Consider the following 23,236-nt stretch of genomic DNA (forward strand, 5'->3'; position numbering starts at 1 on the left):
TTCCTAAGACCACACTAGGCCTACATTCCTGTAAGCTTTTTAAGAATGAAGTTATCTGTTATAATAGTAACAGTAGTTATCTCTGGAAGATGAGACTTGCCTTATTTTTTTTTTAATCCTCACCCAAGTATGTTTTTTATTGATTTTAGAGAAGGAAGGAGGGCGGGAAGGAGAGACAGACATTGATGTGGTTGCCTCCCGTACACAACCAGACTGGGGATTGAACTTGCAACCTAGGTATGTGCCCTGACCAGGAATCAAACCCTGCAACCCTTTGGTGTAGGAGACAATGCTCCAATCAACTGAGCAATCCAGCCAGGGCTATTTTCTTCTTACATATTTCCCACAATAAAAATATTTTTGAATCAGGAAAAGCCCCCCAAAATTAAGACTTTCCATTTTATTACATACTGAATGCTGAGGTACTTATGATTGTAAATGAGAAATGAATTGACATGTCATGATCAAATCTTTGAAGCCTTGACTTCAAGGGCATTTGAAAACTGCTTCAAGCACACAACTGGCTATCATAAACAAGCAATTACATGCTAATTCTGCTTATTTTGGACAAATTTGGATCCTGAGTTGAAGATTTAAGTAATCTGATTATCAATTAAAATAAGACATCTAAAACTGGAAGGTCTAACAAATCATGAGATCCTCCATAATAGATGACTTAACTATTAGGAGTACTTTGGCAAAATAGAAGTTTGAGTCAAAGGCAGTGTGGTACAGTGGGTTTGGGGTCACACGCCTGGACCTGATTCCCAGCTCCAACATTTAGTACCTGTCATTTACTTGAGCATGTCATATAACCTCTGAACATCAGCTTTCTCATCAATAAAATGAAGACACCTATGCTACAGGATTATGGTAATGATTAACACTAATGCATAAGCCTGGCGCATAGGTTCTCAAAACACTTTTATATAGTCACTCCTACTCAAAGATCCAGTGATTATGATTAAAAGCAATCATATAACTTAACTAGTTTAGCAGGATAACAGAAACAAAAAGTATTACAACTAGAAAACTAGTCTTTCCTTATCTGTATTCCGAGTAGTAACACCGAACAAGATATCTCATTACTTCACCAAATCAAGATTGGCAGTACGCCCCTGCCCAGGCCAAAGAAATAGGTGAAGGGAGAGATCGCAAGAGTAGAACACGTAAGACAGGAAGGCAAGATAGAATAGAGAAGATCTAGGCCCCAAACTGGAAATCAATACTGCTGCCTTTATCCAGGTAAAGAAATTTCAACAAAGGAACAAAGGAAAAAATTAATGTACCAGAAATGTTAGGATCTCTAGTTGTAACACTATCTTCCTTACTCACAGAAGATTCAACTAGCTCAAAGTTAGAAATGTAATGGGAGTTGACTGATAAGTACACACTTTACTTCCTAAACTAAAGCTTTTTATAAAAAGACTAAGTTGGATGTTGGGATACTACTGCTAAAGTATTGTTGTGCATTGTTCCTGAATTAAGTAGTATATTTAATTCTACTACATGAGTCCAAAAAACTATTAAAAAATCAGAGATCTTGCCAGGAATATTATGTACCCTTTCTACCCATCTACTTTAAGCATTTAGGGAAAAATCCACCCACTTACAACAAAGACAACCACTGTATGCATAAAAAAACAAACAAACAAAAAAAACACAAGTTAGAAGCCTAGCAAGTATGAGGAACACTAGAATATACCACCATAAGGGATTTTTGTCTATGTAGTTTTTTGTTGTCTTTGCAGCATCTAGACCAGCAGTTCTCAACCTGTGGGTCGCGACCCCTTTGGCGGTCAAACGACACTTTCACAGGGGTCGCCTAAGACCATCCAGCATATCAGATATTTACATTATGATTCATAACAGTAGCAACATTACAGTTATGAAGTAGCAACGAAAATAATGTTATGGTTGGGTCACAACATGAGTAACTGTATTTAAAGAGCCAGAAGGTTGAGAACCACTGATCTAGACCCATACCCAGCACAAAGTAGTTGCTCACTAAATACTTACTGAATGAATTATTCTTTGAAGGAATTATTTTGGATAACCAAAACAAAATTATTGTCAATGTTGATGGTTTTCTTAAGACTTAGAAGAATTCTATTCTTTTACATTTTTCCCAACTATTCTTATGGAAGAATACCTCAAAACAAAAGAATGTTTCTTTTAAGAAATATTACAGTATAAGATTATATTGCCCTAATTAAACCAAAAACAGTCTTGGGGAAAAATTTTCTATAAAACACTGTTTCAATATAATTTTATTAGCAGTTATTATGTCAAAATTCACATTTACAAGATCCAAAGGACTGTCTTAGAAATTTCTAAAGCATATGGAATTAGATTTTAACAGTAAGATAGAACATATTCTTATTATAGTACAGCCCTTAAAAAGTCAAGAATAATACTTAGAATTAATTACAGTTCTGTCAAACTAGAAATGAATTCTGCATGCAGAATGCCATTTAAAGCAAAGTTCCATGAATGTATAACATCTTTCTATGGATGTAAGTTTTAGTGGCAAACATCATTGGCTTCCAAACAACTGACACTAAAGGAATTTTCAATCAAAACACAGGTGCAGTGGTGTTCATTAAATATAGAGATATGGTAATTCTATAAAGAGACCCTGAATCCTTAAGTATTTGTAATATGACTTTATGCTGTGACACATCAACTCTAATGCATAGATTCTGACACATTATGACAATAGGATACTAAAGATAGCTTTGTTCTATCAGAAAATGCTGAGTTTTCCAGTGCAGTATATGCTGGTCACTGCTGATCTAGTGTAATTCTACAGCCTCCAGCCTGAGCAGTATTGTAGGATTCACAAATGTTACACTTCATGCCTAATATATGGAACTGGACTGTAGATCTTCCATTGCAATCATTGCAGAGAATCTAAAAAGTGAAGAGATAAATTCAAATTAAGAATATTAAACCTTAGAGATATAAAGTGACATTGCTCAAAACATTTCCTCAGAAATCATAGTGAAGATGTAAAAACATCTAAACATTTTCATAAGTAGAAATGCCCTATTTTTTGTTCACTGAAAACTTTAAGAGGCTACTTTGAATTCAGAAAATGAAAATGTGGATTTGCGCCAAGAAGTCTATTTTAAAATAGCTCCCGAGTGGTATAAATAGTACTAGCATGAAAAGTAACATAGGCACTATCAGATCGACACCTATACAGGTACTCCTCGACTTATAATGGGGTTACATTCTGATAAACCCATTATAAGTTAATACTGTAAATTGAAATACAACTACTGGACATCATAGCTTAGCCTGGGCAGTTTCTACTGAATGTGTATTGCTTTTGCACCACCATAAAGTTGGAAAACCATAAATCAAACCACCACAAGTCCAGGACCACCTGTACTTACAATTCAAAATAACATACATGATTTCATTATTTTCATTAACACTTAGAAAATTGTTATTTAATAAAACAAATTGTTACATACTTATCATGACATTTTTGCTTATTCTTTAGGTTTTTTTGTTTTGGCAGTGGAGAAATTAGAATCACTTTACTGCTAATACTAAACAAGAAGAATGGGAAAGCTATTGCTCAAAAGCCCAAACTCCTTGATGGCTTATAATCAGAGGATTTTAAGGAGTTAGGGGAAACAAGTATTTGGAAGTGCTAGTGGGGTGAGTTTTAATTGGGGAAACTTGGGAGATTGACTATTTATGTTTAAGGGACTTCTAGAGCACCCGGTCTTCCTGGACAACAGACCCTCCACTTCCTTTACTTTATGTTTACTCGACTAAATTCCTAGTCTTCAATGCCTCAGGAATGAATTAAAGTTCAAAAGTAGTTCTAAAATTGAACAAAGAGAAGCTTTTGGCTCATCCCTAAAATGTCAATAAGATGCCATTTAGGAATTAATCTTTTCTAGTACTAAGACCTTGAAAAATAAAAAAGATGTCACCCTGAAAATTGATCAATACTATGTGAAAAAAGCATTAGTTTTAAAAAAGTCACACCATAATAAGAAGACTTAAAAATTTACTCTAAATTATAATTTGGAAAATAATTCTCTTATGATCTAAATGTAGAGAATAGATTAGTAGTTGCCTAGAGCTAGTGAATTGAGAATGACTGCTAATGGGTACCAGGTTTCTTTTTGGAGTGATGAAAATATCCTAAAATTGATGGTGATGATGTCTATACAACCCCAAGAATATAATAAAAAGCACTGAATTGTATACTTTAAATGGATGAGTTGTATGGTATGTGAATTATATCTTATTAAAGCTGTTATTTTAAAAAATCGTTCACATGGAATATCACACACTGCAGCCTATAGTAAAGCATCATGTGATTATCAGTTTAGTATTCCAAAAGTGACCACTGACTTTACTAACAATTCAATTATCCACATGAATTATAAAATGCTCGTGTGAATAAAACAAAAAATAATTTTCATTTGGCTTTCATAAGTGGTTCTGATCCTTTTGTGTAGAAGTACCTAAACTAAACTAATGATGTTTAGAAAATTTAAATGTCCAAAAATTATTAAAGCACCGGAAAGCTATTTAGAATTCTAATTCTGACCTGTAATTCAATATACTATGCTGAGAATAGACAGAACCACACCTCAATTAATGGAGAAAAGATGATCATTCTCTATAAGGCAAACGGCATAGAAATACTTCTTATATTTTAGGTTACAGGCTAATAAGATCAAATTTTAAAAGTCTAAGTAAGATAGAATAAACAGGTAATAAACAAAAAAAGTGATCCTCAAAAATCAGCAAACATGTTTGCTTGAAATCAATTGAAAATAAAACATCAAACCAGTAATTCACCTCTACTCAGGTACATTACTGATTCTGGCAAGTATGTGTAAACAGTTCAGAACAAAGTTTGTGCCTGCCACCTAGTGTTGGGAAGAATTGCACAAAGGTATTCTTAGGACTTTTTTTTCCTGGTCTTTTAAGTTCAAAGTAACTAAAATTTAAAGATTGCTTTGTCTGTTCTTCCTATTAGATCATCCTATGGGCATCTATACCAAAGCAGTATTTTTGAGAAAGATGTGATCAAAAGGACAAAAATAAACAGGAACATCAACAAAAAATTTGGAAAGTTTTCAGCACTGATTCTACTCACATCTACAGTCATGTTCTGATATTCAGATGGCATAGGAGTCTGTGCTACCTCATCATCCAGCTGTCTCCAGTACCTCGTCATATCTAAAGCAGAGTGCATACATAATGGACATCTGTAGCCTCTAGAAAAGACAGAAAAGTTATTTTCCAAATATTAAACTAGAAGCATATCAACTCAAGTATAGAAGATACATGCTAACTGATACATAAACCATCCAAGACAGGGCATTAATCTATATTTCAAGACAATCTGTTACAAACCTGGGAACTTTTATACTATGAAAGTTTTCAATTAAATCTTGAAACATATGGCATTCTTTAAACCTACTTCTTTCTTCTCAGCTCTCTAAAATGGATAGGAATTAGTCCCTAGTATTTGTAGAATATACTTAATATATTTTTAAAACCAATTTAAGCTGCTTTTTAGTTAAACAACCTCAATTTCTGAATATATTTAAGTAAAGAAGACACTATATTCCTTAAAACTTATTCAGATATTATTTCCTAAAAATTCTGAAAAAGTTTCCTTCTATCTGGCTATTATAAATTAAAACTTCTGCTCATCAATTTGCAGAAACAAAATACATTTTACACAGTCACCTCTTTCCTAATTATTATCTCAATTTCACACCTTTCCCCCACAATAAAGTCTCAGCTTTAGATAATCTTGCTACCAGCTTTCTTTGCAGCTCATTATACTGGGACAACATAATGACTTAACAGAATTTTGAGCAACATGCCTTAGCACTTTCACAAAGCTATGACTGCCTCTGTCAGAGACGGTGCTCCCTGGTGAGTGTATCCAGAAAATCAGAGGTAACTGTCTCCATTTGTAGGATGAGATAAGGCATCTTGCATGGGGACCAAGATACAGTCCTACACCCCCAAAGATGCTTTCCCAGTTTAACACTAGTCACTTACCTTACCCATCTGAAGATAAATATGTCATGCCCAATATACTAATAGCAATGAAAAAGAAGAAAACAAAAAATCCAGACATCTTACAATTGTAACATTTTAAATGTCAAACACTCACTCTTTCAACATTTCTTCATAACATGTTCTGGGGGAAAAAACAAAAAAAACACAATACATTATTTTAGTAAAACAAAAGCTATTTCCAAACATCTTTTGAGAAAAAAATTTACTTTACCTATGTAAAAGATGTCCACATGGCAAAACATGGGCAACAACACGAGATGTGTGAATGTCCTGTGAAAAGAAATAAATGTTACTGCTTACATGAAGACAATATAAACAGCCAAGTATTTTAAAATCAAGAGGGGATATTTCCAAAGCAAAAAATATTGTAAGCTTACCTCTAAACATATTGGACAATTCTGCCGGGAAACATTTTCAATACACTGTTTAAAAGAGAAATTCAAATTACCAAAAGCTTAACTAGATGGAAATAGCAGATATAATATTATTAATGATAAAAACTAACAAATAAAGGAAACAAAACCAATTTATTAAAGATAATAATTAACAGTCCAGCTGGTGTGATCCAGTGGTTGAAGGTCAATCCATGAAACAGGAGGTCATAGTTTGATTTCTGGTCAGGGTACATGCCCAAGTTTCAGGCTCTATCCCCAGCAGGGGTCATGCAGGAGACAGCTGATCAATGATTCTCTCCCATCACTGATCTCTCTCTCTCTCTCTCTCTCTCTCTCTCTCTCTCTCTCTCTCTCTCTCTCTCCCTGTCCCTTCCTCTCCCTGAAATCAGTAAAGACATATTAAAAAAAAAAAAAAAAGATAATAATTAACATTAATACATGTTTCCTATGTCAGGGAAGAACAATTTAACTCTCACAACTATTTCAGGCTTTGCAATATTACCTGAAATAATTAAATTGCTTAATATATCTGAATTATTCAAATTCTATTCATTTTACAAGTAAGGTAATTTAGTGAGTCAAGACTTACCAAAATTGCAACGATAACGTTTGGAACTTTTCTGTTTTATATGTGTTTTACTCCAAAGCTAAACTGCTTAATAATATTGATAATGATAACAGTTCATATTATCAAGAGTTTATCACATGCCACATACTAAGTTCATTACCTGTACTAGTCTAATTCTCACAACTCTAAATAAAACACATATAATTATTACCCCATTTTAAAGATGTGGTACCTGAGGCCTACAAAAGCTAAATAACTTCTGAAATTGTGGGGAAGCATGGGACTTGGCTGAAAAGTGTGTAAGGAGGATTCTTTGAAAGGTCAGAGGCTTCTGGGGGACCTTGCCAAGGTGGCAGACCCTGCCTTAACTTTTCCAAACAAGTCTGGGCCCCGGGTGTTTTGCTACAATATTTATGCTTAGACTTCAAAATGTCCTTGCTTAAAGGGTACATATGCTTTCTCAAGGATGCTTACCCTGCTGATAGTATCTAATAGTTAATTTTTGTTCAAGCTGTTGTGACAATAAAAGCCTAAGGAGGCAGGCAATCAGGGCTTTTTGGCTCCTTATGCCAACTAGCCCCTTGGCCTCTCTTTCACAGAAACATGTGTCTATAATCATCTGTTGTTCAGTGTCTGACAGTCAGTCCCAGCAGAAATTGCATCTTGTAAGAGATAGAACAATATCTGAGCTCCAACAGGATACCTCCAGGGTATGAGTTCTTAATGTGACAAGACAGTGTCCGATTAGATATGGGAAGGTAAAGGAAAGTACCAAACCATGGATAATGACCAGATTTTTAAAGAAAGCACTCAAGTAGATGGCAGGACCATTTACTAATACAAACAATAAAAGAAAACTGAGAAACAAAATAAAAATATCCTAAGATAAATGTGTACATTTTTGAAAGACAACATAGCATATCTTGCTATCAAACACAAGTCTATACAACCAAACTCAATCCTTTTACTTCAAACAAATTCACAATCTATTACACAAGTACCATAAGCTGGGCTAAAAACCTTGAGGGTCATCTTTACTCTCAGCTTCATTCTTCCTCTCTTATGCCTTGTCAGCCTATCCCACATACTAGTATTCATTATTCACTTCAACTTCTCTTATCACTTTACTATTTTAGGTCAGTTATTATCTAATATCTATTTTTAAAAACCCTCACTAGTTTCTCCATTCCCTAAATTCTAATATTAGATAGAATTAGTACTATTAGTGGTAGTTTATTACTTTTTTTCTAAATAATGAAAAATTATTTTAAGGGCCTGGGATCATAATATAATTGCTACATCAAGACTAAAAAATATTTATCTAATTATTAAAGAAAATATAAGATTATTTCCTGAATTTTCTTGGAATGCTGTGTGCTAACAGGTCACACTGCTTCATATTTCTCCTGTACTTCACATTTTAAAAGCTTCTTAAAACTAACACCAATGATAAAAATTCATAAACCAATTTAGAAGTTGTCAACAATATACTAATAACTGATATAAGTATTCTTACATACTACAAAGAAAAGGAATAGTAGACCAGATATTCTCAAGCACATTATTTTAGAACACCTACTCTGACACTGCTTAAAAATAAAAAGCAACATAGCTGTACTTAGTAACACTGAAAATTCCCACACTTCCAAACATATTAAGTTTTAAGCTAGTTTTCAAAACTGTTAATACTTTTAAAAGTATGCATACTGGTACCTTGTGCTTTCCTTGGAGATTCATTGCTAGGCATAAGTTACATTTCAAACAGTGGAAAAAATCTTCCTTTGGACCTATCCTGAAAGAAAAAGGAAAAGGCAAAAGATTAGATTTATTTTTACTACAGTGATAATTTGTTCATCGTAACACAAGAGTCAGATAGCAGCATTCTAGACTAGGGTTTCTCCACCTGGGCTTATTGACATTTGGAGCTAGATCATTATTTTTGGTGGAGAACTATCTTGTGCACTATAGGATGCTTAGCAGTATCTCTGGCCTATAACCAGTAGATGCCAGTAGCAGACTACTTTCCTTCCCAACGCAGCTGTAACAATCAAAAATGTCCCCAGACATTACTAAATATGCCTGGGAGGGGAGGAATCATCCCTGGTTGAAAACCTGTTTTATGATGTTTGTACACCAAAATTTACTTGATAAGGCTCATAAGTGGACAAATAAAGAAAACTGTGTTTAAGGCATTGGGAAGGCCCTGGCTGGTGTTCTCAATGGTTAGAGCATAGGCCAATGAAACAAACGATTGTGGGTTCAATTCACAGTCAAGGGCACATACCTGGGTTGCAGGCTCGATCCTGTGCCCCGATGTGTGAAGGAGGCAATCAATCGATGTGTCCCTCTCACACCTCTCTTTCTCTCTCTCTCTCTCTCTCTCCCCCACCCCCCTTCATTCTACTCTCTCTAAAATTCAATGAAAAAAAATATCCTCAGGTGAGGATTAACAAAAAAAGGGGACACTGGGAAGGGAACAGATGGTATAAAAACTGAAATTCATAGGCTTGATTATCTTAATAGGTGTTTATAACCTAAAAATAAAAAATGTTTTGCTATACTGGAGCTAAGAAGACAACCACCTTTAAACAACATTATGAGCTCCTGAAGGTTATAAAAGCATTGAATTTGGCAATGCATAGACCAATGTAATGATAAACCAGAATCTATTTATCATGTACTTGAGCTCTGGAGTCAGTACTGAATTTTGATGATGCAAGTGCAAGAACCAGAAGTAATTATAAGTAGAACCTATTCAAATTATATCCAAACCTTGGAATCAAGACACAGGGTAGATGATTGGTAAGAAAACATGACCCACACAGACCCACCTAGGAACAAAGGAGTCACACAGGCTGAAAGTGAAGAGATGAAAAAACCTATTCCATGCAAATGAGAAGAAAAAAAAAAAAAAGTGGGGTAGCAATTCTTGTATCTGAAAAATAGACTTCAAAACAAAGGCCATACAAGACACAAACAAAGACACTACACAATACTAATCAACCCAACAAGAGGATATAACCCTTGTAAACATATATGCTATGCACTGATTATAGGAGCACCTAAATACACATTAAAAAGTACTTTTGGTGGACTTTAAGGGAGAGATCTACAGCAAGCATGTCAAACTCTCAGCCCGTGGGCCGCATGTGGCCCACACTGAATATTTTTGCAGCCCAGTCAATACAACAGTATGTAAAAAACGTTTCAATAAAAAGTTCGTAACTTAATTTTTCCAATATCCTGTTATACATAATTATTAATAACAAGCTACAACATTTGCTAATGACTGATTACTATAATCATGTTGCATTCATTTCCCTTATGCGCCTTACGCGCAGGCGCACCTTTTCTCTCCACTAACACTAGCAGCGAATATTTTAAGCAGCCGATTGCCACGTCATTAGTCTTGGACTGACTTGTTTGGTGTGCACAACAGGAAATATTTCACTTTTGGAGAACAAGAAAAATAGGTTTATTTGTGTTATGCTAATTAATTTGTGCAGTTACTCAGCGTCTGGTAAGTTAATGTTCAAGAAAAAATATTAATTTTTCTTAAAATGTTCTATTATTTTATGTTAACAATTACTCATTCATTTCAGTCTTTTGTATTCAGCATGTCTCTATTGAAATAAACCTACGTTTCTATGAAAATTGGAGCTTTTGTTTTTTTGCGACCCACATAAACTTAAACCTTGTTTATCTGGCCTGTGTTATGTTAGCCTTTGAGTTTGACATGCTTGATCTACAGCAGGGGTCCTCAAACTACGGCCCACGGGCTACATGCAAATACAAATATTGTGTTTGTTCCCGTTTTGTTTTTTTACTTCAAAATAAGATATGTGCAGTGTGCATAGGAATTTGTTCATAGTTTTTTTTTAAACTATAGTCCGGCCCTCCAACGGTCTGAGGGACAGTGAACTGGCCCTCTGTTTAAAAAGTTTGAGGACCCATGATCTACAGCAACACAGCCAAAGTAGTAGAATTTAACACCCAACTGACATCACTGGATAAATCTTTCACACAAAAAAATCAACAAGGAAATAGCAACCTTAAACGACACACTAGATCTGAGGAATTTAATTGATATTTATTGAACATTTTATACCAAAGCAGAATATACATTTTTCTTTTATAATTTCATTGATTTTTTACAGAGAGGAAGGGAGAGGGATAGAGAGTTAGAAACATCGATGAGAGAGAAGCATCGATCAGCTGCCTCCTGCACACCCCCTACTGGGGATGTGCCTGCAACCAAGGTACATGCCCTTGACTGGAATCGAACCTGGGACCCTTCAGTCCCCAGGCCGACGCTCTATCCAGTGAGCCAAACCAGCTAGGGCAGAATATACATTCTTATCAAGCACACATAGAACATTCTCAAAGAGAGACCACATGTTAAGATACAAAATCAGCCTTAACGAATTCAAGAAGATTGAAATCATATCAAGCATCTTCTAGAACAGCCGTGGGCAAACTACGGCCTGCGGGCCGGATCCGGCCCGTTTGAAATGAATAAAACTAAAAAAAAAAAAAGACCGTACCCTTTTATGTAATGATGTTTACTTTGAATTTATATTAGTTCACACAAATACTCCATCCATGCTTTTGTTCCGGCCCTCCAGTCCAGTTTAAGAACCCATTGTGGCCCTCGAGTCAAAAAGTTTGCCCACCCCTGTTCTAGAATCACAATGGCATGAAACTACAAATCAACTACAATTTAAAAACCTCAAATATATTCAAATACATGGAGGCTAGTATATTATTAAACAAACAACGAGATCAAGGAAGAAATCAGAAATTAGCTGGAAACAAATGAAAATTAACACACAAAAACCCAAAAATCTATGGGACACAGCAAAAGCAGTCCTGAGAGGGAAATTCGTAGCATTACAGGCCTACTTAAAGAAACAAGAAAAATCTCAAGTGAATAATCTAGCCCTACAACAAAAATAACTAGAAAAAGAACAAAGAAAAGCCAAGAGTAAGTAAAAGGAAGGAAATAATAAAGATCAGAGCAGAAATAAATGACTTAGAGACAAAAAAAAAAAAATCAATGAAACCAAGAGCTGGTTTTTTGAAAAGATAAACAAGTTTGATGAACCTTTAGCCATATTCATCAAGAAACAGAGAGTCCAGCCAGGAAGGCTCAGTAGTCGAGCAGCAACCTATGAACCAGGAGATTACTGAAAGGGCACATGCCTGTTGCAGGTTCAATCCCCAGTGGGGGCATGCAGGAGGCAGCTGGTCAATGATTCTCTCTCCCTCTCCCTTCCTCTCTGAAATCAAAAAAAAAAAAAAAAAAAAAAAAAAATTAAAGAAACAAAGAGAGAGGACCCAAATAAATAAAATTAAAAATGAAAGCGGTGAAATAACAATTGACACCACAGAAATACGAAGGATTGTAAGAAAATGCTATATGCCAACGATATGCCAACAAGCCTGACAACCTGGATTAAATGGAAAAATTCCTAGAAAAATGCAACTTTCTAAAACGGAATCAGGAAGAATCAGAAAACATGAATAGGCCTATAACAACTAATGAAATTGAAGCAGTAATCAAAAAATTTCCAGCAGCCACGCCAGTGTGGCTCAGTAATTGAGCATTAACCCATGCACCAAGAGACCATTGGTTCGATTCATGGTCAGGGTACATGCCCAGTTGCAGCTAGATCCCCAGTGGCGGAAGGGGGTGCGGGGGGTGAAAGTGCAGAAGGCAGCTGGTCAATGTTGATGTTTTTCTCTCATTGATGTTTCTACCCCTTTCTCCTTCTCCCTTCCTTTCTAAAATCAATAAAAAACATTTTAAAACAAACAACAAAAAACCTCCCAGTAAACAGAAGTCCTGGACCAGATGCTTCACAATCAAGTTTACTGAACATTCAAAGAACTAACACCTATCCTCCTCAAATTATACCAAAAAATTCAAAAGGAGGGAAGATGCCCAACCTCTTTTTACTAGACAGCATTATCCTAATTCCAAAACTATATAAAGACATTACAAAGAAAGATTATAGGCCAATATCCCTGATGAACATAGATGCTAAAATCCTTAACAAAATATTAGCAAATTGGAACCAGCAATACATTAAAAAGATCATACACCAGGACCAAGTGGGATTTATTCTGAGGACCCAAGGCTGGTATAATATTCACAAATCAATAAATGTGTATATCTCATAAACAAAATGAAGGATTAAAAAAAATAACATGCTCATATCAACAGATGTTAAAAAAAAGCATCCAATAATATCCAGCACCCGTTTATGATAAAAACTCTCAGAAAAGTGGGAATAGAGGGAGCATATCTCAATATATTAAAGGCCATATATGACAAACTTATAGCAAAAATTATACTCAATGGGCAAAAACTAAAAGCATTTCCCTTAAGATTGGGAACAAGACAAATCCAATATGGCTGAGATTGAGAAATTCGATAAATTGAAATTGAAGAAGATAGAAATGCAAGAGAAAAATCCACTGCCTTCAAAAGAAACAATTGAACAGGAGTAGCAAGCAGGCGAATCCTAACTAGGTAGGCACTGCCAATACCCACTGTACATTCAACGAGGTTTGGCTTCTTATTTTGCTCCTTTCAGCTGTTTAACTTTGTAAAATGCAGAGAGGTTTAGGTGACTGTGCTGCCCCTTTTCACAACAGAGAACTACTGACAACAAAGGTTGCACCTGCCTCTCCCATCTGCTTTCAAGTAGAAAGGAAATAATTCCAAAGATAAAGAAGAGGGACCCTTCTAGTCAAGATGGTGGCATAGGTAAACACAGTACTTGTATCCTCCCACAACCATATCAAAATTACAACTAAATACAGAACAACCATCATTCAGACCACCTGAAATCTAGCTGAATAGAAATCCTACAATTAGGGATTTAAAGAAGCAGCTGCATCAAGACCGGGAGGAGGGGCAGAGATATAGAACAGGCTGGTCCCACAGCCATGTGTGGCAGAAAAAAAATCAGAAGAAATGTATCAGGTACAGAGGTCTCCTCTGAGGAGCAAGGGATCCCAGCCCCCCACCAGGTTTTCCAGCCCAGGGCTCCAGTGCTGGGAAGAGATGTCTCTGTAATTTCTGGCTGTAAAAGCCACCATGAATTGAGGCTGAGTAAGACAAAGGGCTGCTGGAGTCCCAGTCAACTCCTCTTAAAGGACCTGCACATGAACTTACTCTGACTCACTCTTTCTGAGTTCCAGCACTGGGATAGCAGCTCGAAAGGCACCAGGAACATACAAGGAGGAAATGAATGTTTGGCATCAGGATGAGACCTAGGGGAGGGGTGGGCACCACTTTTTCCCAGAGAGAAGTAATGGCAGAGGCCATTGTTCCTTTCCTGAACCCTTTCCTCACAAAGCCAGCAGGCAGGAGCATTATCTGAGTCTCCATCAACCTAACTATCACCATTTGCCTGCTCTGGTGATTCCCTGAGACTCCAACCCACCAAACTTACAGGCTCACCCAGGCTGTTTCCAGTGCCTTTTCAATGGGAAAAGTCAGGCTTCAGAATTTCCTAAATCCCTCAAACAAGCAGCATCTGGCCTCAGTGTGCCCCATACCTCTCACTAAATGGCCCTGAAGAACTAGCAGCAGCTGCAGATCACTTTGTAGCTCAAGCTAGGTGGCCAGTGGCAGTTGACCTTGACCTCAACCTCCTTGGAGGCCCCAGAGCCAGTGCACAGGGTGGATAGCTTCAACTACATTAAAACACAACCCAAACACCTACACAATGACAGGCTCAAAGGGCAGACTCATTGGGGCGGGCCTCTCCACAGCTGATCCTCCATGGCTGCCAGTTGCATCACATATTGGCCTGGGGGTAAATCCCTCCTATTGATGTGCCAATAGCAATCGAGGCTCAACTACAATAGGAGAGTATACACGGCCCACATTGGGGTGTGGGGAGGGACACAACTGGAGTGCCCAGCTTGGGTGACTGGAGAGCCTGTGCCAATGGACCCAGAGGACACCTACTACATTAGGCCACTCTACCAAGCTTGGGAGACACAGTAACTCTACCTAATACATAGAAACAAATACAGGAGGCTGCCAAAATAAAGGAGACAAGAAAGCATGTCCCCCAAAAAAGAGCAGAACAAAACTCCACATAAAGAACAAAATGAAGATAAGCAATCTATTAGATGCAGAGTTTAAAACACTGGTTATAAGGATGCTCAATGAACTTACAGCATTAAAAAAAAAAAAATGCATGAAAACCATAAAAAAGAAGCAGTTAGAAATGAAGGATATACTAACTGAAATGAAGTTTAATTTACTGGGAATCAACAGTAGAGTAGATGAAGCCAAGAATTAAATCAGTGATATAGAATAGAAGGAATCAAAAAACACCCAGTCAGAACAGCAAAAATAAAAGAGAATCCAAAAAAATTAAGAGAGTGTAAGGAGCCTCCTGTGACAACTTCAAGCATACCAATACTGGCATCATGAGGATGCCAGAAGGAGAAAAGAGACAGGAAGATATTCAAAAACTATTTGAAAAAATGACAGAAGACTTCTGTAACTTGGTGAAAGAAATAGACATATAAGTCCAGGAAGCAAGGATAGTACCACACAAGATGAACCCAAAGAGGTCTATACCAAGACACATCATAATTAAAATGCAAAAGGTTAAAGACAAAAAGAGAATCTTAAAAGCAGCAAGAGAAAAGCAGTTACTTACTTACAAGGGAGCTCCCATAAGATTATCAGCTGATTTCTCAACAGAAACTCTGCAGGACAGTAGGGATTGGCAAGAAGTATTCAAATTCAAAGTGATGAAAAGTGAGGACCTACAACCAAAATGACCCAGCAAAGCTACCATTTAGAATCAAAGGACATATAAAGAACTTCCCAGACAAGAAAAAGCTAAAGAAGTTCATCACCACCAAACCAGTATTACATGAAATGTTAAAGGATCTTCTTTAAGAAGGAAAAAAAATATGAACATAAAAATAGCAATAAGTACATTTGCTGCGCCAACTAGCGGTGGGGTATCTGAAGCTGGCTCGTAACCCAAATTTTAGCTCGCAACTCAAAGCAAAAAATCGGCCGAGAGACACTCGTATCTCGAAAAACTCGTTAGTCGGGACACTCGTAAGTCAAGGCCCCACTGTAATGACTAATCACTGGAGTATACACTTGAAACTAATATAATATTATATGTCAACTGGAATTAAAAAATTATTTAAAAAATTTTTTCAATATATTTTTATTAATTCAGAGAAGGAATTGGGAGAGACAGAAACATCAATGATGCAAATCATTGACCAGCTGCCTCCTGCACATCCCCTACTAGGGATGGAGTCTGCAACTCGGGCATGAGCCCTGACCAGGAACTGAACCATGACCTCCTAATTCATAGGTCAATGCTCAACCACTGAACCACACCGGCCAGACTATTTAAATTTTTTTTAAAAAGAAGGTATTATAGAAGAGCAATTGAAATGGTAAATATAAGCGAATACTAACCGTTCAGGAAAACATCTTACAGAGTTTAATTCTATATAACAAAGATGTAATATGCAAATGGTGGTTACATAACGACCGACCACGTAACAACCCGATCACAGATCAGCAGGAGGGTGGGGCAGCAAACTACAAGTGGGCGGCAGCAAGCTATGAGGGGGAGCAGGGGGGCGGAGGGAGCTACAAGAGGGCAGGGCAGCGGGCGGATAACTACTGGAAGGCGGCAAGCTACTGGCGCACAAATTCGTACACAGGACTACTAGTAAAAATAGAATAGAAAAAAGGCTGATTAATCCGAAAGTGGCAAGAACACAGAGAAAAAAGACAAATACATAAATACTACAGCAGTAGAAAATACTAAAACTGTTAATTGAAATTAATATAATTATATTAATAAATGGACTAAATACTTCAGTAAAAAAATCAGTCTTTATCAACTCAATAAAAACACAAAACCCTATTATATTCTGCTTACATGATACACAGCTTAAATGTAAATACTATACAATATGTTTGCAAATAAAAAATGAGAAAGGATATACAAGCAAAAACTAATCAAAAGAAAGCTGATACAGTAGATCTTAAGATAAAAACATTAATCAAAAGAAAGCTGATATAGATAGTGAATCTTAATACAGAAAACATTATTAAACATTAAAAAAATATTATATAATGATAAATGAGTCAATCATAAAGGAAAATATAACAATTCTATGTAAGTACCTAATAATATTGCTTTAAAGTATATAAAACAAAACACAAAGGAGCATGTATTATATGCTTCCATTTATAAAAAGTACAAAAAGTCAGGAGAGTGTTTACCTTGTGGGAGTGTATTGCCTTAGGGCATAAGAAAGTCTATTAACGTATTATGAATATTCTATATTTTTATTTGGGTAGTAGTTAAAAGAGTGTGCTCATAAGCAAACTCATAAGGCTGTTCATAATTTCTGTATCTTTTAGTATGTTTGCTATCTAGCCTTAAAAACAAACTATAAAATAAAAGAAAGTGATTTAAAGTATTTAACATAGTCATTATCTCCTATGGGAACAAAGAGAAAAAAAAAGACTGACATAAAACACTAGGAGCCTCAACATTAGTATCATTCTATTTCTTAAACTGAGTGGCTTTTTTGTTTATTACTATACTTCAAGACATACGTACACTACATATATGCTTTTGTATAATTCTAATACTTCAGGTTTTTTTTTTAAAATTCCTATATACCAACATGTGAATAGTAGCTTGTCAGTGGGTGGTTGGACTGTAGGTGGTTTTATTTTTCTTTTCTACTTTTTCATATTTTCTGACATTATAAAAACTTTTGTAATCTTTTAAAAACAAATTTTTAAAAGGGAAAAATCCACCATTAATTTTCTACCTCAGATACTTACAAAACACTTCATTATACAAGCATATTTTATATCCCAAAGTTAAAATGTTAAATAGCCACACAATAGTTGGTGGGCTAATTAAATGATTATTACCAAAAAAGCATGAAGAAAATGTTTAGAATAATGGAATGCTTTTTTATCTTGATTGTGTTGGTAGTCACATAAATATGAATATTTATGAAAATTTACTGGGCACTTAAAATGAATGTGTTTTATTAGATGTAATTATATTCCAATAAAGTTGATCTTTAAAAACAATTATTGTCCAGATACACTAGAATTAGAAAAGAATATTTTACAGTACCTACAAATTCCACAGTTTTCACAATGATACTGCTTCTTGTCTTTGTCAAACAGATGGCATATACTGCAATAATATTCTCCAAACAATGTGCTACACTCTTCACAAGTCTGTTGGGCCTAAAAAAAGGCACACATAAGTAAAAATTGGGATAAATTTACCAAAACATTTTGAATTACTGTTTGAATATCCAGAATTATGTTAAAGTATATGCAGTTTTATTTTTATAAGGTTTTAAACACTTAAAGCAAAGATATTGCTTACTTTGAGAGCTGCCGTACTTGGCAATACTCGATTAAAATTTTAAAACCACCTTAGTAAAAATTTTTTTAAAATAAAGAAAATAAAAATGTGATAAAATCTTACATGTTGAATTTTTTCACAATTTATGCACTGTACTTCCTTTACTTTAAAGCGATCTAGCTGATGATCTTCCTTGTTATCATGACACAACCGGCAAGTATACAACTTGTCACAGCAAGGTGCCTAATGCCCAGGGGAGAAAAAGAGTTATAATAAGCAAGAGAAGACAAGTTTGCAATGCAAAAAGAAATTTTCTTCCTCCTCTTCCTGGAACAAGTTCAAAGAATACAACCTACAAATCAGTTGGGTAAGCTGATCCAAAACATAACATTTAACTGTTTCTTGGCATATTTTAACTATTCTTTTCAACATCTATATGTTTGTATCAAGTTGAACACAACCTTGTCCTTAAAGACAAAAGAATCATGAAAGATGCAAATCTCTAGACTAGAAATTAACCCTCCAACACCCTAAACGGCAAGCCAGCAACAACTTCTTGACATATCCAGATAAATTCATTTACCTACTTCAATATCTAAATATTGACAAAGACTGTCCACAAAAATCTGTTCTCTCCTTCCTCCCAGCTATACTACAGTTCCTAGACTTTCTCGCTGTTAGTTGTGGCCAAATGACTAAGTTCTTACCAAGAGAATATGGGCAGAAGACATCAGTGCCACTCCTATGCCTGAATATTCATTAAGAAACCAGGCATGACTCCTCCTTCATGTTCCCTTTTCCCTTTCCGTAGATGAAACCTGTATATGGCAGCAACCAGCTGATGACTATATGCCCTAAAACATGGCAAAATAATACAACTGAAAAAACTTGTCTCTGGAGTGATCATGTAGAACAGAGCCTCATCAACAAACAGGATCACTCACCTTGGAACTGTTAGTAGGAGAAATAAACTCATTATTCTTTAACTCACCTTACTCTTGAGTCTTTTTGTTATAGCAATTTATTTAGCCTTACCCCAACTAGTACATTAAGAAGTTTTCAGACTAGCAAACTAACCCAATACTTTCCAGTACAATGTAACCTTTTAGCTCCCCACTCATTTCTGAAGACTTCCTATGCCATGACTTACCATGATATAGTTTATTCCTTAAAGATTTTAACACTCAACTGGCTGCCTCTCTCTCCAACACTCTTCTTGTCCTAACTCTTAGTGACCTGCACATCCACAATAATAATCCTCCCAATACCCTGAACTCTCAGTTACTTGCCTTTCTCACTTCAACATATGCTCAGTCATATACTACAGAACAGTGGCTCTCCAACGTTTTGGTCTTAGGACCCCTTTACACTCTTAAAAATTATTGATTATCCCAGAGAGCTTTTGTTTATGTGAATTATATCTATTAATACCATATTATAAATTAAACTGATAGGTCCTGAAAGTATTACTTTTAAAAATAATAGTAACAAGCCCATTACATCTTAACATAACAGTTTAATGAAAAATAAGTTATATTTTCCCCAAAAATTTCTGGGTTCTCAATTCTGTTCTCATTCAATTAGTTTTGGTTGAAGTATCTGAAGAAATTTTGGACTCACACAAATACGTAGCTGGAAATGGGAGTACTTTAATAGCCTTTTCGGAGAATTTGGATATTGTTCTCTGATACTATACAAAAACTCAACAACTCTTGGTTAGTTGCAATATGGACTCTGAAATCATATCAGTAAACTATTCTCCCTGTTACAGTAAAACCCACTGACCTATCTTGAACTCTGAATGTATCTTTTACTCATGCACAGGTCATTTGGAAAGTATCAGTTCACTGAATTATGCAATATCAAAAAATCGCATTTGGTAATATCACTACCCATCTCATCAGAAATTTTTTTAGGTATTGGGAAGCATTCAAGCTCACAGTGACTAAGACACGTTTTCCAAAATTTACTTGGTACGTGAAAGCTCAAATTTTATCAGTTAGTTGTTTTCCTGGTAATGACACAGTCACCCTTCTCTCCTTTTTAAGAAAATGTTCACCAAATACCCAAGCTTGAATAACCATACTTCAAGTAAAAATATGCTGCTCAATAAAAAATGCAAATAGTTCAGTTCATAATACAATTGCACAAGAGCTTTTCCTCACAAAACCACCTAATTTGTGGTTGATGAAAACATCAAACATGTGAAGAGATATAATCAAGGGATGAGATTTTATAAAATTAATAATTTTGCTGCTTAAGTTTTATCAATGACATTCTTAAGTGAACCTGGCTTTTTGCTTTGTTGGTTTTTTTGTAATATATAGGTGTAGCCACAGTTCAGTGCCCCTGCCTTGATTTGTGCTAAGGTGCCAGCAGTATTAATCACTAGTTTTGCACACACTTAAAAAGACAATGTCTTAATTAGACACTGAAGGAGAGTAGTTTGACCTTGAGAAGTCCATTCACCCCACATGGAGAACCACTAATCTAGAAGAACTGAGGCGTGTTTGTAACTTAATTTCAAGTATGGAATTCTCTAAACACTACCTCCTCTCTTTCCAACACACTCCAATTCTTCTGTACACACCCTGGGTTCCTTCTCTCTTCCTCTACCTACTCACCCAGAATCTCAACTGGTTAAATCCAACTCTCTCCCACTTAACTTACATAGGAACAGCTGAACACAGATCAAGAAAAAGCACCTCAACACTGACTGGTCTCAATTTAAAGTCATAACCACTAAATAAAAGTGGGTTCTTACTACCACGTTTTCCCAGTCAATTCCCTCCTTCTTCCAGAGTGTAGGTCCTAGAACCTAGATTACTTCACGACTCCTCTCCCTTTAAACCTTGAACACCTCTTCCTACCTCCTTACAATCTGCTGAATGACCTTGCTTCTTATTTCACTATGAAAACAACAGAAATAATCAAGAGAACATCCTCCCACAAATCCTATCAACCTACTTGCAAATGTACCTTATATTCTATCTTCCTTTCTGTTACAGAATCTACAGTCCATGTTATTACTAAAGGCTAACTTATGCACTGGGCTCCATGTTCTCTTTGAATACCCAAGGACAGCGCTCCCACCGTTTTTGCCTCTCCCTCCTATTTATTATAAAATGTTCTCACTTCACTGGGTCATGTCCAAGAATATACAAACATGCAGCAATATCTCCCATCTTCACGGGAAAATAATCCCATGACCCCACATCTCCCAGCAACCACAGCCTTGTGCTTTTGCTCTGTTACGACACACTCCAAGGGCTGCCTACGAAGACCGTTAGCGGTTCCACTACCCCATGCTCTCTTGAATACACTCCAATAAAGCTTCCTCCCAGTAGCTCCACAGAAGCTTCTCAGGATACCAGCTACCTCCTCCTGGAGCAATGTTTAGTTCTTCTCTTACTCCAACAGCAGCATTTGATTTAGTTGATGACTTCCTCCTAAAAACTTTTTCCTCTTGGCCTCTGGTATTTAAGGAAGACAGAGGGGAAGGACCAAAAAAAAAAAAAGCATCTGATAACTCCAGGCCCATTAGCTTAGTGTTATGAAACGCAGATACAAGTGCATAGTTTCTTGGGGGGTAGAGGGAGGGCTAAAATGTTGAATTCAGCTTTACATCTCCAGCTTGAAAGAGTGACAGAACAACTCAGTGGAAATGGAAGCATAAGAATAGCATTCAATTCCTTACACCGCACATGGTGAACGACCAACCTTCAAAGGGCTCGCCCGGCGCAGTAGAGGAATAGTCAGTCACCAAACCATGGCCTGCAAAAAAGCTGTAGATGGTCTTTACAGGCCTCATAGTTCTTCAACAGGAACTTCTATTATTAGCTGTATATTATATATGAGGCGCTTAAAGGGTAGTTTGCTCACATTATTAAGGAGCAAGGCTAAGATCTGGGTGTAGGGTTGTGGAGCCCCAAATCTCAAGCTTTCTAAGCAAAATCCTCAAACTGTTTCTTGCACGAAGAATCAGGAAACTTGAATCGGATGGGTGCCTATTTTTAAAATTACAGACTGACTAGAAATGTTTCTCAAAGTGAACCGCGAAAGTAACAATATATGCATACCAGGCACTGCCCTACCCATCGCGTCCTGCTTGGTGGCAATTACAAGACTGTCTTCCTAGTTCACACATCCATGTCGGCCTTGGCAGGTCTGGCACACTCACTGCCTCTCAAATGCAGCTGTAAAGCGTATCTACTACAGGAGCCGAAATCATATCGGACTCTCTGCTTGTTATCCCTCGTCCATTATTTCATCACACTGGAAGGGGATCCTGGGGAAAGGCCAGCACAGGCCCGAGACTGCCTCAGTCTACTTCCAGCAGCAAAACAAAAACAAAAAAACAGATAAATAAACCCACTGATAACGGGATCGATGTGCAAGCCCAGGCTCTTCCCAAACAAGGACCGCTTTGCTTGCCACGCACAAAACAGGAGGAAATGCGCGGCCTGTGGACGCCTCGCCAAGAATGCTCTCCGCAGCAGGAACGCAGGTGGAGGCGAAGAAGGTAGCAGCCTCACAAACAGCTCAGCCTCAAACTTAAGCCCAGACCTAACCGCCTTGCTCACTCCATCCCCAGCCCGGCCCGGCGGAAGCTCGTAGGGGAAGAGCCCAATTAAGTCGTCACCTTCAGGAGACATCCTCTGTCATAATGCTCGCAGCCCCGCCGCCCTCGCTCTGGGCCTCGGGCGCCATCTTCCCGCACCAAGGCCGCCATCTCCGCTCCCTCCCCTGAACACTCCGAGGACCCTTCTCCCAGGATGGAAACT

General features: G+C 36.7%; 2 protein-coding genes across 7 annotated transcripts; one reads left to right on the forward strand and one right to left on the reverse strand.

Annotated features, from left to right (window-relative positions):
* Window positions 1–2,252: 2,252 nt before the first annotated feature.
* RCHY1 (ring finger and CHY zinc finger domain containing 1) lies at window positions 2,253–23,233 on the reverse strand. 6 transcript variants are annotated; one of them, XM_036336478.1, is made up of 10 exons: window positions 23,095–23,226; window positions 18,576–18,695; window positions 18,213–18,328; window positions 9,870–9,917; window positions 8,752–8,830; window positions 6,453–6,497; window positions 6,287–6,345; window positions 6,170–6,196; window positions 5,135–5,255; window positions 2,253–2,913 (listed from the first exon to the last, which is right to left on the reverse strand). In XM_036336478.1, the coding sequence occupies exons 1-10, from the start codon at window positions 23,182–23,184 to the stop codon at window positions 2,785–2,787; spliced, it is 834 nt and encodes a 277-aa protein (XP_036192371.1). In that variant the 5' UTR covers window positions 23,185–23,226; the 3' UTR covers window positions 2,253–2,784. The 6 variants fall into 6 exon arrangements, with proteins under 6 accessions (XP_036192371.1, XP_036192380.1, XP_036192388.1 ...); XM_036336487.1 differs by lacking the exon at window positions 9,870–9,917 and having other exon boundaries at window positions 2,774–2,913; XM_036336495.1 differs by lacking the exon at window positions 18,576–18,695 and having other exon boundaries at window positions 2,774–2,913; window positions 23,095–23,221.
* LOC118669954 (thymosin beta-4-like) lies at window positions 13,453–13,551 on the forward strand. The gene has a single exon (XM_036336587.1). It carries the CDS (start codon window positions 13,453–13,455, stop codon window positions 13,549–13,551), a length of 99 nt encoding a protein of 32 aa, XP_036192480.1.
* Window positions 23,234–23,236: the final 3 nt, after the last annotated feature.

Source organism: Myotis myotis, unplaced genomic scaffold (assembly GCF_014108235.1).
Source record: "Myotis myotis isolate mMyoMyo1 unplaced genomic scaffold, mMyoMyo1.p scaffold_m19_p_1, whole genome shotgun sequence".
Classification (NCBI taxonomy): domain Eukaryota; kingdom Metazoa; phylum Chordata; class Mammalia; order Chiroptera; family Vespertilionidae; genus Myotis; species Myotis myotis.

Excerpts from the sequence above, each read along its gene's own strand:
- LOC118669954 (XM_036336587.1), top strand. The coding sequence starts at position 13,453 with ATGGCTGAGATTGAGAAATTCGATAAATTGAAATTGAAGAAGATAGAA.
- RCHY1 (XM_036336478.1), bottom strand. The coding sequence starts at position 23,184 with ATGGCGGCCTTGGTGCGGGAAGATGGCGCCCGAGGCCCAGAGCGAGGG. Across the intron at positions 6,346-6,452 it reads ATTGTCCAATATGTTTAGAG|GACATTCACACATCTCGTGT; the intron begins GTAAGCTTACAA and ends TTCTTTTCACAG. Across the intron at positions 2,914-5,134 it reads ATCAGAACATGACTGTAGAT|ATTCTCTGCAATGATTGCAA; the intron begins GTGAGTAGAATC and ends TTCACTTTTTAG.